The sequence below is a fragment of the Poecilia formosa genome, unplaced genomic scaffold (genome assembly GCF_000485575.1).
Source record: "Poecilia formosa unplaced genomic scaffold, Poecilia_formosa-5.1.2 Scaffold37, whole genome shotgun sequence".
NCBI lineage: Eukaryota > Metazoa > Chordata > Actinopteri > Cyprinodontiformes > Poeciliidae > Poecilia > Poecilia formosa.
Window position 1 is genome coordinate 2,794,087 of NW_006799976.1, and position 14,162 is coordinate 2,808,248.

At 39.8% G+C, this 14,162-nt stretch overlaps 2 protein-coding genes across 4 annotated transcripts in view; one reads left to right on the forward strand and one right to left on the reverse strand.

Annotated features, from left to right (window-relative positions):
* Window positions 1-58: 58 nt before the first annotated feature.
* Window positions 59-11,299, forward strand: fbxl5 (F-box and leucine-rich repeat protein 5). Its single transcript, XM_007550745.2, has 12 exons — window positions 59-132; window positions 1,260-1,367; window positions 2,030-2,245; window positions 3,099-3,194; window positions 3,268-3,463; window positions 3,545-3,733; window positions 4,817-4,942; window positions 5,076-5,230; window positions 5,318-5,400; window positions 7,494-8,219; window positions 9,466-9,614; window positions 10,462-11,299. The coding sequence occupies exons 2-12, from the start codon at window positions 1,284-1,286 to the stop codon at window positions 10,536-10,538; spliced, it is 2,097 nt and encodes a 698-aa protein (XP_007550807.1). The 5' UTR covers window positions 59-132; window positions 1,260-1,283; the 3' UTR covers window positions 10,539-11,299.
* Window positions 10,790-14,162, reverse strand: part of cc2d2a (coiled-coil and C2 domain containing 2A) — a 17,737-nt gene continuing 14,364 nt past the window's right edge. For all 3 annotated transcript variants that reach the window (XM_016670760.1, XM_007550742.2, XM_007550743.2), the window contains 8 exons: window positions 13,956-14,159; window positions 13,778-13,867; window positions 13,589-13,702; window positions 12,985-13,119; window positions 12,769-12,891; window positions 12,203-12,261; window positions 11,901-12,078; window positions 10,790-11,722 (listed from right to left, as the gene is read on the reverse strand). In XM_016670760.1, the coding sequence (XP_016526246.1) occupies window positions 11,537-11,722; window positions 11,901-12,078; window positions 12,203-12,261; window positions 12,769-12,891; window positions 12,985-13,119; window positions 13,589-13,702; window positions 13,778-13,867; window positions 13,956-14,159 (1,089 nt within the window). In that variant the 3' untranslated portion in view covers window positions 10,790-11,536. The remainder of the gene's footprint in view (window positions 11,723-11,900; window positions 12,079-12,202; window positions 12,262-12,768; window positions 12,892-12,984; window positions 13,120-13,588; window positions 13,703-13,777; window positions 13,868-13,955; window positions 14,160-14,162) is intronic.

Consider the following 14,162-nt stretch of genomic DNA (forward strand, 5'->3'; position numbering starts at 1 on the left):
TCTCTCTTCTCGATCAATGATTGGTTAAACTAACTGCCCATCACGTCTTATGCCCACCCCAACCAACGGCTCTGTTGCTGTGAACATTTCCCTTAGCAACCAAAAGGCACACCGTGTTAACTACAATGGTTGGTGAGTTTAACCTTTTCACAGCGTCCAAGAACTACTTTAACTTACAAACTATATTAGTTAACATAAAACAAAGTGTTCCACGTTTGATAGTTAAGTGTCGTGACACTGGCATTAACGTGGTGGGAACCACTGAGGTTCAGTAACTCAGCTCAAAGTCAGCCAAAGGCATTTTCAAACTAGGCTGACTTGAGGTTCACCAAAAGCGTTAGATTTCAAGCAGAATAACGTGTAGATCTTTAAACTTTACATTTGTGGTTACTTTTATCAATATTATATCGCTTTTTAAATTTGGTTTAAAGGCTTTCGATCAACTTTAAATTTTAAATCTGGAAGTATTTAGAATAGAAAAGAACTGATAAATAATACTAATCATACCATACAGAGGAAAATCTGAATCAAAAAAGTTTGATTCAATAATTTTCTTCACAATTTATGTACTGCTGTTTATTTAATAAACAATGTAAAAAAAGAATGCCATTAGAATCAGAATAAACTTTAATGGCCAAAACTGTGTGCACAAACATGAGATTTCATTGTTGACTAACTATGAAAACATGAATGAGTAAGCCATGGCATTTGTGGAATGTCAGTATCTCTCACAAAATAATATAAGTGGTGCTGATGATAGTAGTGTTAGCACTAACTCCCATACAAAATTCTGCTGAAAGGCGAGAAATAAACTTTTACGAGCTCTGATCCAAACCAATATAAACAAAAATAAGCAATAAATAAATAAATAAATAAAATAAAAAGTCACAATCTTTAAGATTTGAAATCTAATACCACAAGGTTTATGTTGTTATCTGAATTGTTTAAGTTTTTTTCCTAAATTGTTAATCTTTTTGAAGAAATTAGCTTTTGTTCCTCTTTTACTCATATTAAATTAAATACACACACATGGATAGAAACATTTACATTATTTATTTATTTATTTATCCAGTGTATGTATTTTTAAATTGTGCTTAAATAATCTCTGGAATAGCAATTTAATCGATATGTTCTTACTTTATGTTTAATATTACTTGAATGTTAGCACCAGATGAAAACCGCCCTCGTTAATAAGTTGTAGTCACGTGGGTGACTCGCGCAAGCTCTGCCGCACACCTCCTAGTTTGATTATATCGCAGATGACGCAGTAAGGTCCAGTGAAGATGGCTCCCTTTCCGGACGAGGTGGATGTTTTTACTGGCCCACACTGGCGAATGAAGCAGCTGGTGGGTCTGTACTGCGATAAGGTACGTATACACAGCCGTAGCTCGCCTCCAATCAGTTTCTGAAAACAACAAGCAAACGGTCTGCGGTTCAAGGAGGAGTGTTCGCCAGCTAGCACGCTAGCTAGCTGCTGTTAGCTGGTTTGTTTGGCAGTGAGTGTTGAGACGGAGTGGATGAAATGCTCCCGGGTTGTCTCGGGACTGCTTCGGCGTTGTTTGGTTGATATAGTGTTGGACTAACATCTAAACTTCTATTACTTTAAATTCTGTGTTACGTTTCTCATAATAAATTGTTTGCACCTTTAGCACAACTGAAAAGCAGCTTCGTATTTGGTTAGCCTACGTGCAGTATGTTTTGTTATGCAACATGTTCTAAGTGTGACACGCACGCCTTAGTGTTTCATCAGGCAGGGTACTCGTAATAATGGGATTTGAAAGAGGCTTCCTGTCACAGCCTACAATAGGCGTCAGATAAGCTCAATTAGGACACTAGCTAATGCACTGCTAACCTGAACAACTGTGGTTACAAAACACTGCACAGCTGTCATGTTACACATGTTTTGCAAAGTATCTGTTACCATAATATGACACCAACAATAGGAATTTGAGCTAATGCCAGTTCCAGTGTAATTATAAACGGCTTTTTTTTTTTTAATTATTGACTCAGGCATGTCTCTTCTCCACAGCTGTCCAAGACAAACTTCTCCAACAACAATGACTTCCGCTCCTTTCTTCAGTCCCTGTGCGCCACCTTCAAGGAGTTCAAGATGCACGAGCAAATTGAAAACGAGTACATCATCGGTCTGTTGCAGCAGCGCTGCTGCACAGTCTACAACGTGCATTCAGACAACAAACTGTCGGAGATGCTGTCTCTCTTTGAGAAAGGACTGCAAAGCGTTAAGGTGAATCTGCGTTCAAAACCACCTAAACCAGCTCAGTGTCGTCATGGCCTGGCCGTAATTTGTACCTGCTGTGCTTTTTAACAATAGGCCAGCAGAAAAATACCAGGGTTATACCATAGAGGGAAACCATAAAGTGCATGCGCTTTTCCACTGATGGCTGGTTAACAGCATGTCATTAAATTAACTGTTATGTTTACCACCCAATGTCAAACAACAATGTCAGGCCTGTTGATTTTTTTACATGTACGTGCAATTTATGAAAATGTGTACTGTTTCTACTCAAAGTATTGTTTAGTTTATATTATGGGAATTTTAGCATCTGCTATAATCAAAAGTCAAAACTATTTCATTGCATTTCTCATAAAATAACTGGACTTAAAGAGAAAAGCAGTTTTTGTCTCGGGATTAAAAAAGAAAACGATAAAAAAATACATTCTGAGTAAATGTTTTGTAAATCTGACCTTCCGCTTTGCCAACTGCTTAAACAAAAACCTAATTTTGGGTCAGATTGAGATCTGGCTTCCTTTCTAAAATATGTTTTCATGAGAGATAAACAATACTGCTCTGATATATTTATAAATATTTGAAATATGTTTAATTTCCCTCTGTTTGAAAACAGAAAGTTTGGAACATTGGGTCACGGGGAGGTGAAACCCCAGTGTAACAAAAATATTGCTACGTCTCGGCTAAAACTCCTTGCCTGTGAAAATATCAAGTCTGTGACTTGCCTTTTGTCAGTTCTGATTCGAAACGTAAACTATTGTGGTCTTACTTACTCCATTACATGTGGAGTAAGTAAGTTTTGTTGAGGATTAAAAACCCCAAATTACGGATTTGATTTTTCTGATTGTAGAGTGAATATGAACAGCTCAACTACGCCCAGCAGCTGAAGGAACGACTGGAAGCTTTCACGCAAGATTTTCTGCCACACATGAAGGAAGAGGAGGAGGTATAAAACATTCAAATTTATCTCGGTGTGATAATCTGTTGCAAGTCGTTTTTAAACTAGAAGTGTGTTGCAGGTGTTCCAGCCTATGCTCATGCAGTACTTCACGTACGAGGAGCTGAAGGACATTAAGAAGCAGGTGATAGCGCAGCACTGCAACCAGCAGCAGCCGGACTGCGCTGCCGAGGTACTGAAGGGCTTCAGCTTGTGGACCCAGGCCGAGGAGCTGCAAAAGGCTTTTAAATATGCTGATCACGAGAAGACGGATTATGGTAAGTGTATTCTTTTAAAATTGTTTTACGTTTTCTTTACAAGCTCACTCTTAAGTTTTTTCGTTGTTGTTGTTTGTCCAGATCTGGAACAAAGAAGGAGTTCTTCTTCAACCCACGTCTCCCAGCTTCCTGCAGAAATCATGCTGAGGCTTTTCCATTACTTGGGCCCCGTGGATCTGTGCCGCTGCAGTCAAGTGTGCAGCGCGTGGTCAGACTTGGTCAAGACCGGCTCGTTGTGGAGGCACCTGTATCCTGTCCGCTGGGCCAGAGGTGGGCTTTAGTTTTAGAGCAAACCAAATTTACTTCCTTAATTTAAGGAAGTGGTGAGTATGCCGAGCTTCTAGAATATTTATTAAAAGGATGAACTATTATGTACCATGAGGCAGTTCAGTTTTATTGTATTTATTTATTGCAGACAAAATCAATTTTATTGCCAGTTACTGACACTATAGTTTGGTTAAGGAAGGTCAGTACAGATTCCTCTTGGTCAAAGTCTTCTCATGACTCTAGAGCAGGAGTCTGCAAACTGCTACTCTTTGGACCTTCTGCAATAGCTAAAAATGATAAAGAACAAACAATTGTTTATCATTTATCAGATGGATGTAAAACAAATGTCAGTCAGTTTTTATGGAACAATTGCATTAAATTTCCACAACAAAATGACACAAAATTTACATCTTAGATCTATTTTCCTTGTCATTAGGTTGGCAACTATACCATATTTTCTGCACATGTCATCATAACTTTACATATCCTCTTTTTGGAAAAGTGTTTCTTTATTTTAGGAAGACAAAAAAAAAACTGAAATAAGTTGATGGTTCTTTAAAAATTACACTTTCGTATGTTAGATATTTTTCAAAAAACATTTTTTTTCTTTATGTAACATTTGTGGCTCTGAATGACTTAATTGGCTTGACTCAGGGTAAAAATTTTATTTTTGGATTGTAAAAGCTGTAGACCCCTGATCTGAAGCTAAACGGACTAAAATGCAGGATCACTCATACAAACACTGAGTAATGTAATATTCAGATGAACCATAAACTAATAATCCCTCATTGTTTTTATGGTTTTTGTCTTATGTTGACTTCTTTAACTTGGGTTTCATTGTTAATGCGTTCTTAAAGCTTATAGATGTTAACGTTGAGAGAGATATTGCTTTGATGGGGTTTTTTTTCTATAGTCTTAGTAATTTGTTACATAATCTCTAAACAGAGCTTTGAACGAACGAACGCAAACGTCTGTGATCAAGGCAACAGAAATGATTAAACAGCCGGTTTCTGTTTTCTTTAAGAAAAAAAAAAAGAAGAAACGGTTTCATCTCTGCGGTGTGCACCTGCGTCTTTTCTTCTTCAGGTGATTATTACAGCGGCCCTCCTGAGGATCTCGACCAGGACCCAGATGACGACTGGGTGAAGAGCCGGCAGAACGAGGGCCGCGCTTACCAGGAATGGGATGAGGACGCTGATGTTGACGAGTCAGGTGCGGTTTGGTTTTCATCACTGTGGGGAAGAGTAAACGGTATCACCAGATGTGGCATCTAGAGCTGAAGCTGAACTGACTCGTAGGAAATGTTTGGTTTGAATCATCACCTGCATCGTCTGTGTCTTCCCAGATGCTTCCGGTCACACTGAAGGCTCCCTCGCCATCAGCACGGCCCAGAGGGAGAAACGGCTCCTAAATGGGATCATCCAGCACCTTCTTCCCACTGTGGGTTCTTCTGTCAAGTCCATGATTCTTGCCTATAGTTCTACAGTTTCAAGCAAAATGGTATGTTGCTCAAGACTTTTTTTTATCATGGCACTTAACGTTTCCAACTCGGCATCCTCTGAAAGTTCTGCTGTATTTTATTCGCAGGTTCGTCAAATTCTCAGCCTTTGCCCCAACATCACTCATCTGGACCTGACCCAGACTGATGTTACCGATTTTGCTTTTGACAGGTAAAACGTCAAACTGAATGCTCTTTTCAAAAACATATTCTGAGTAATAGGAGAAGAAAATGATATGCCCTCTCCTTTAAGGATCCACAAGAGTTAATCTGAAGTTGACTGATCTTATCGATCAACTAGGCCTGTCATGAGAACAAATTTTGCTGGACGATTAATTGTCTAAAACATTATTGCATGCATGTGATGTCCTGCCATAGATAGATGCACTTTATTTTCAAAAGAACACATAACACTGGAACTAATAAACTAAATGAACAAAACAACCAAAACCAAAAATAAAATGGATTCTCAATCTCCATTAACAAAAAATGTACTTGAATAAAAACTAAACATAAAGGCAAAGTGGAAATAAATATTGCATTCAACCAAAAGAGTGCAGATTATGAAGTCTGTATGTGCCCTTCAGTAATCACTAGATAGATAATGAAGATGGGCACATCCGACTACCTAATCCAGTAGTTCATACTACACTATTTTTTGCCCCTATTTTCTCCTTATGACAATCTTAGATCGTTGGCCGATCTAAGATTGTCGCTGGTGATTTCGTAACCGATCATCCTGCAGTGTGTGGTGTTATGGTGGATCGTCGTGGCCACTCCGATCTAAATCGGGGTTTTCCCCGACTGGGAGCTTAACGCAGCCTGTTGAATGCGACAGGTAGCCAATCAGAAAGCGCTGATTCTCCTCCTGCTTTCTGAGGGGAAATTATGGAGGGAAATCCCAAACAGCTGACACGGTGCAACCCGAAGTCCAGCGGACATCAGAGATGATATGTGATAACATTAATATTTATTCAACGTTTCGTCCGAAGAATATAGAAATGACAAGGAGAGGAGTTGAAGCCAAATTGCTACCACAGTTGATAAACCCAGTAACTTTTCAGCTGTTCTTTGTTAACGTGAAATAAATAGGTTATAATGATTTTCATTCAGTCAGGACTTTATGTTGACTCTAGCCACATGGATCACAGGTAGATTCTAGTAAAGCATTGATTAATGCCTGATTTTAAAATTGGTTAACTGGACTTGTAGCCATTATTTTGTGCCCATGTGGCTGGACACCACACGGCACAATCGAACCCGATCGAACCGTTATACCTAGGATTTCTGTCGGCTAATGTGTCTCAGGTTTTGAAAATGAGCCGACAACTTGTGTAGTGTGAGTTGGACATTACACTAAGGAAATGAGGAAGGGAGGGTCAGTGCAGAGCACCAGAGCTTAGCCTGTTTTCATTCAGTGTCATCAAGAGAAAGAAAAAAGGCAGGAAGAGACGATAAAGCTTATAACTAAAATGAGGTCGATAGGTTTAATTTATCGTGCGATGAATTGATTTATCGTTTATCGCGACAGGCCTACGATCAACTAACAATTTATTGATGAGAGTTGCCTTTTTGAAAAAACCTGAGGGCCAACTGTCTGTCTATAACATAAAAAGCTACGTTCTTCATACGTCAAATTAAAAAAAAGTTGCTGACAAAATTTACATTCGTTTTTCCCATTAACACATGGGATGTAATCTTAGTTTTATAAAACATTTGGTTAATCTCTTAAAAGATGTAGTTTTATTAAAAAAAATTTCATGGGTTGATGGTGTAAAAATACCTTACATTCCTGTGACTCCAATACACAATTTTTTACTGAATTGTAGTCTTTGAACTAAATTATGACAATTATTATTTATTAAGAGAATTATAACATTGTACAGGTAATACTATAACAAATAGTATCTTAATAAATATAAAAATATGTTACACTTTGTTGATGTACATTTTAAGAAAAAATCAGCGAATGCTCAAATGCAACAACGGTACAGATCGCGCAGTCAGAAACCGTTTACCGTATGGACACCGCCATCTTTATTCCTGTATCAACTGGCTCCTCTTAAGGATGACCAGCTGCACCTCTTCTGGATGGAGGCCAAACTACAATACTAAGATGTTATTGATAGGAACTATTTTTAATCTAATCTAAAACCATTAATCACAAATTAATGTTTTTGCATCCGTTGTCTGCTTGGTGAGATTGTTGCTGAAATGATCCCAGAGCTCAATACTCAGTGTTGTTTCCTGTCTGTCCTCTATCAGCTGGTCCTTTCTTGGAGCTTGCCGCTCTCTGGAGCACCTGGATTTGTCGGGGTGCGAGAAAATCACCGATCAAACCCTGAAGAGACTGTCTGTGGGTCTGGGCGACCCCGTGTCCTCCATCAGTTTGGACAAACACTCAGAGCGACGAGCCAAGCTGCTCAAAAGCTGCCCTGTGCCCATTACCCTAGTGGAGGAGAGAAACCTGCACACGGTTGGGCGAAGGCAGCAGGCCATCATTTTCAAGCACGGCACCAGTCGCTGGGGCTCTGCCTGCATCCCCACTCACGTCTGGGTCCTGGACACTTCCAGCCTCGCTGACATTGAAGACGCCGCAGAGTGGAGTCATCGCGGCGGGATGCCTTTCTCTGAAAGCTTGGCGGAGACGACGCAGCTCGTGGGAGGCTCGTGCTGCTGCAAGAGGAGGAGGAGGCACAGGACCGGCTCGGATTCATCCTATCTGCATCAGCAATATGCCATATCTGGGGAAATGTTTTGCGGTCACTCCACCTGCTGCTCAAGCGAGAAGGCCCTCAGGACTTTTACTGGGCCCCAAAGCGAGTTGGGCACCACCAGAACCAGCACTGCAGAATTGCGGACTAAATGCTCCCCGTCAGGGGGGCAGCAGTGTCTGGAGCCAGAGAACAGAACTGACTGCTCAAAGGCAAAACGATCACTCAAGTTTCTCAGCCTCTCTGGATGCTACCAGGTCACTGACCTGGGCTTAAGGTAATGATCGCACTTTGATTCAAACCAATAAATATTTACTTAGACTTCATTCTACCAGGATAAAATCCCTTTGAGATTAAAAGGCTTTTTCAATAGACTCAAAGTGAAATATGTCTCACTTGAAAAGTAATTATTTCCTGCTCAAATTTACTTTCTATTATGAAGATTGAAATGTTAAATTAAGGAGCTGCAGTGACATTCTTAATTCTTTAGTCTTTTCATAGCACAGATGAGGTTTTAAAACATTCAGCAATACTTTTGTAGCGATTCAAAAGAAAAGATTGAAATAACTTATGCCACTTATTGAGTAAACTTTTCTATACAGATATACAACTTGGATCCAATCTTCAGGTTTCTTACAGCAAAATTTACACTGGTTTTTATAATTTAAAAAAATGTATATATATAATTTACTCATTGTCATTTATTAATTATTGTTTTATCATTTATTTTTCAGGTCTAGATGAGTCTGGAAAATTGGTTTTCCACACATTTTCTTTATTATCTTCTAAATGATAAACCTCAACTAAAGCCTAACTAATACAGGGTTTCTAAAGTCAAGAACAAATTTAAACATTTTTTATTGCTAAATCACATGTTGAATTGAAAGTTTCACTTGTATGTATTTTTCACTTACTGACTTGCTGCACCGTCATTAGGAATTCAGAAAACTGCAATTTTGTTGCAAACCACTTGGTTAATAGAAATCCTTACTTTTAAGGTTGAACTGGACTAGTTTCCAAACTGGGTCTGAAATGCCAAAGAAAGTAGTACTGGAGCATTTATAATAATTTTTTGCTAAATAAAATGAAGGCAACATTTGTTGTGAAATCTTTAAGGCAGGTTTCAGAAACTGCTTTAAAGAGTCAATTCCTTATTAGTCAAGACCAAAATTTGTAGATTAAAACGGCTAATGAACCAAATCCACAGTGTGAAAATTTGACAATATCATTATTATTATTGTGGAACCTAAAGAAGTTGGTCAAGCAATGTTAATACTTATTATATTGTATTGACATGTAAATAATAATAATAAAAAAAATCTAAGGTGAATGTGTAAGAACCCTGACTCATCTGTCCTAAATAATACATTTGCTAATGAAATATTGTTAATCAGTGGCAATAATGAACAGTGCAGCTCCTATTAGTGTAAGTCTGGATTAACCATGTCCATATATTTGCCTGAGCTGTAAGTCTGCATTATTCTTTACCTTTAACGAGGTGGCATCCCCCTCTTGTATTTCAGGGCGTTATCTCAGCGTGGAGGGCTTCCTGTCCTGGAGCATCTCAACTTGTCTGGCTGCCTCTTCATCACTGAGGTGGGGCTGCAGGAGCTGGTGTCAGCCTGTCCTTCCCTCAATGATGAACACTTCTATTACTGCGACAACATTAACGGTAACACAAGCCAACGTGCTTTACACTTCTGCCTCCCATAAAATCCTTCATGTTTGTATGTTCTAGGAAGTGCCTTGATGAAGACCTTTGTCTCTGTTAAAGTGTACTATTTTTTTATGATGGCTGTAAATGATTTGCCAGTAGACCTATAACTGTATGCAGCAGCTGTTACTTACAGGTAAGTATGAATTATGCTAGTGTCCGCCACACAGGCCTATGAGATGAGATGTTACAAGTTCAAAGTGTGTAAATATTAGTGATGCAAGTCATCCATTAATGACTTAATCTAAAGCTGATTGATCTTATCAGTAGACCAACAATTAATTGATATGTAGCCATTTTCTTTTCATTTATGTGTTCGCATCCACCTGAATAATATGTAGTTGCGACGCTGATACTTGGTACCTGTGGTACCTGCATCTGTGGTTGTTCCAGGAGGAATGCTGCACTGAGAGCTATTTAAGGAGCTTGTTGAGTGTTTATATTTCAAAACAGAACCACGTAAAGTTAATTTTGCATCCTACACCCTACATCCGACTCTGTTCAAACCATTTTTCTTTCCCATTCTGGTATGCTACCGCTTTCTTTGGTTCTGTATCAACTGATTCCACTTAAGGGTGACCAGTGGTGCCCTCTTCTGGACTGCTACCAAATTACACTAAAAAAGGTCTTAAGTGGGCGCTATTAATCACTTAGAATTGATTTTAATCTAATAAGCCATTAATTGTTAATTAATTGTAAGTCAATTGCTTGCGTCTCTAATAATTTTTTTTGTAGCACAGCATTTGCTTCTTCTTGTTCTGATGTGTTTATCAGTAAGTAATCGGCATATGTCTGTTCTCTGCAGGTCCTCATGCAGACACAGCCAGCGGTTGCCAGAACCTGCAGTGTGGTTTCCGAGCCTGCTGTCGCTCCGGAGAGTGATTCCCGCCTACCAATGCTCCCCTAAAAACGTCACGTCTCCCTATTGTTGCACTTTATCCTGGGAAATACCATTTGCTGTATTTTGTCACTTAAAAAGTGTTTCTTGATGAAACTGTAATTTTTGCTCCTGCTGTTTCCCTACTTATTTAGTGGAGATAACCGTTTAGAAAGAAGAAATAAATAACGGGGCGAAAGAGTACTTGTTGGTTCCTTTGGCTTTGGAAAAGTGAGAGAAAATTTTTACACAATTGTTTTTTTTTTTTGTAGATAGAAGCTGACTGTTCCCTAATGTTTGTACATACAACTTTTACCAACCACCACCCTTTATCCATCCCTTTGCAGTTGATGCTGGTGCAGAACATGTTTACTTTACTGAGGGCCCGAGTTCTGATATTTTCAGAATCAGGCACCTTCTGAATCGATCTACAGGATAAACAAAAAAGTATGATTTTTGGATCCAGGCAGCAAAGACATAGGAACAGGCACATGATGTTGCCATATGTTTTGGTTATGATCTTTACCATTCTGCCCTTCAGCTCTCCTGTAAAGGCTTTTGCTCTTTTTCCCCATTTCTTTATGCACTCCAGTGGATAAAAAAGAACAAATGTTAATATGAGATGATCACCGCCATGTTGGAGGGCTCTGTTGTGTACATAACTGCTTTACCATTCATTCTGCAGCAGGATTTATTTTCTGGTTCTACAGTCTTGCATGAGATCTGTTGAAATTGTCAACTGGTAATAAAAGTTTAGGCACTGCAATCTACTTTTTTGTGTTCAAAAATACATTTTATTTTCAAATGTGTTTCCCTACTGTGTATTATCTGTAGTGCTCCTTTTCTACTGCTATTCCAATTCAAGGCATATAAATATTTCTAAGCACTGTACACCAGATATTTATACCATGTTGACAGATTCACAATAATTAGGTAAAAAATCATACATTTTCTTTAAAAAAAAAAAAAGCAACAGTGAAACGAGTGCATTGTTCAGTTTTTGTCATGTGCGGACAAGCGAGGCGAGGTACACCCACACAGACAGCACGTTGTTGGGATAAGGATGTATGTAAACGGCCAGTGCAAACTCCACATTGGATGAGTGAATATTGTGAACCCCAGTGCTGTGAACTGCCTCTATGATTGGTCCGACCTCAGAAAACGGCAGATGGAGGGGGAATCCTGAGATCTGAAAAGATGGGGATCTGCAGTCAGTTTTTGACAACTTTCTCCAAATACAGTGACATCTGCTGCCAGTTTCCACAGAGAACATTGAAGATATGACTCAAAAATTAGGAAGCAGTGTTAACAATGTCCTTTTATGGAAGTTGATCAGTGCTGAAGGGTCTCAAAGGTTTCCAACTCACCCTGTAGTCTCCGAGGAGGTTCTGCAGCTCCACACGGTGGCTCTCCGCTACATCCTGACCACGACCCTGCTCAAGTTTGGGCAGAAACTGTTTCAGGGTGGTGTTGCAGTACCGGTTCCAGCGAGTTGGGTGACGAGGGCGCCACTCCATAATCTTCTCCTTCAGTATCTTCTCAACTCTATCCAGAATTGAATGTTAAAGTGTAAATTTAAAAAAAAAAAAGAAAAAAAAAAGGTGTTTATAGTTGACCACTCTGGATCAGTACAGCATAACTTAGAGCTGCATTTATTCCTGTAACTCGCCTGTCCTGAAGCTCAGCTGCAGCTGCTTTGTCTGTTTGGCGGTACGCTAGCTCCTCCGGCTTTGAGAGGAAAGAAAAACAGTGAGAACAGGATGTCTGCAGGTTTTAGCAAATCACACTTTAAGACCATTTTAATTTCAGCTTGGATGAAATTTAAGACCAAAGAAACTAAACACCGGGAATGACTGGGGGATGATGCTGGCAGCAGAAGTGAGCCAGCAGCAAAAACAAAGATCGTCTATCCAACCGGTTGTACATTTGCACTTAGCCATGATAGCTAACTAGCTAGCTAACGAGGGTATTTTAGCAGCTAACTACCAACCGCCTTTAATCAGAATGTACTGAAGATGCTTGCGCAAGACTTTAAGCTTTTGCTTTACAGAAAAGTCCTGCAAGTCAAAAAACAACTACCTGAATCGTTTTGCTACAACAAAATTTAACACTTGTAATTAATGTATTTGAGGTCAACTTACTATTTTCTCAATGAATTTAAAACATTTTAGGGATGCACGGGCACTCTAGAGAAAATGAAAATATAGATCTATATAGATAAGATTTTACATTCACCTGTACACTAGACAGCCCCGGGTGGGAGAAGGAGCGGGAGAAAAACGGTTTCCACATTTTGGCCTTGGTGATGTCAAAGTTGGTGTGTAGTGGTGAAGGATTTTCCTGAATGTTGAACCAAACCTAAACAACAAGCACCCCCAAGAATCTTGTTATAGAGGAAGGAGACATTAACATATGTATCATGTCACATATAACTGCTCATTTTTCACTCACGTTGTCAGAATTAACCAAGCACCCTACGGTTTGCAGAGGGCAGAAAGTGTCGCCCTTCTCATAGAACTGCCCGCTGCTGGGGTTCCAGATGAAGTAGCCACTCTGCTCATGGGTCAGAACATAAGCTGTTGGTCCCTGTGAAAAATCCACGCGTCTGAAAGGTGCTCCCAAACAGTTCTCTCTCTGATCTTGGAGGTTTTTGAAACGGCTCATTTTCCAGAAACAAAAAAAAAAAGTGTGTTTTCTTTTTTAAGCACTTGAGCTGTTTTTAGAAACATTTGAGACCCAAATGGAAAAATAAAAACATGAAAAAAGTGAGTTTTGCATAATAGATCCCCCTTTATACTTTATATTTGATCAACTTTAAACCTGGCACACAAAAAAACAAAACATTGCACTTGTGGCTACTTCTCCAATTTATCATTTCAGGTGGGTGACCACGTCTTGGAAGGTTTGCAGTTATTCCCTACTCTTTCCATTTTAACTAAAGCCCAATAAAATATATTGCAGTTGTATTTGTGGCAAAATGCACAACGATTCAAGGTTTGTTTATGAGGCACTGCCACCACGATAGGTTCAGGTTTAACAAGTAACGCTCACCTACCTCTGGTATGGCTGTGCCAATTATGAGCCACGCTTTCTTTCCCAAAAAAAGAAAGTAGTTGCACAACAACACAGCGTGTTCCTGCTCATCTCCTGCCAGTAGAGTCAAGAATTGCTGAGAACAAACAGAAGATACATGTGTAAGTACAGCGTTCGTACCGTTTCCACGTCTTACGGAGGTTTCACTCACGTCACATGTGCTCAATAGGTCGCAGGTCGCAGAGAAGGAAACCTGATCTGGCAAAGAAGGGATCAGGGAGACATATCGGGCAACGAGGCTCTGTGAGGGGACAGAAGGGGTATCAGGTCAGCCGGTCCGCTAAAAGTGAAACCTGGCATCGCTCAGCGTTCAGCAAGATCGCACCGACCGTGGCTTCCTGAGGGTTGTTAGGAAACGCATCCAGGAACTCCCGCGGGGGGTTGAGCGGTCGGATGTAACGAGTGATGAAGATCGTCTTTCCGCTGAGGTCGATGACCGTGGTGATGCAGGGTCGGTCCGGATAGCCTCCGGCTGCGTGTTTCTCAAACTTCTCTGAAGCCTGCAGTAAGCGCTCATCCTCCTGACTGTTGAACTA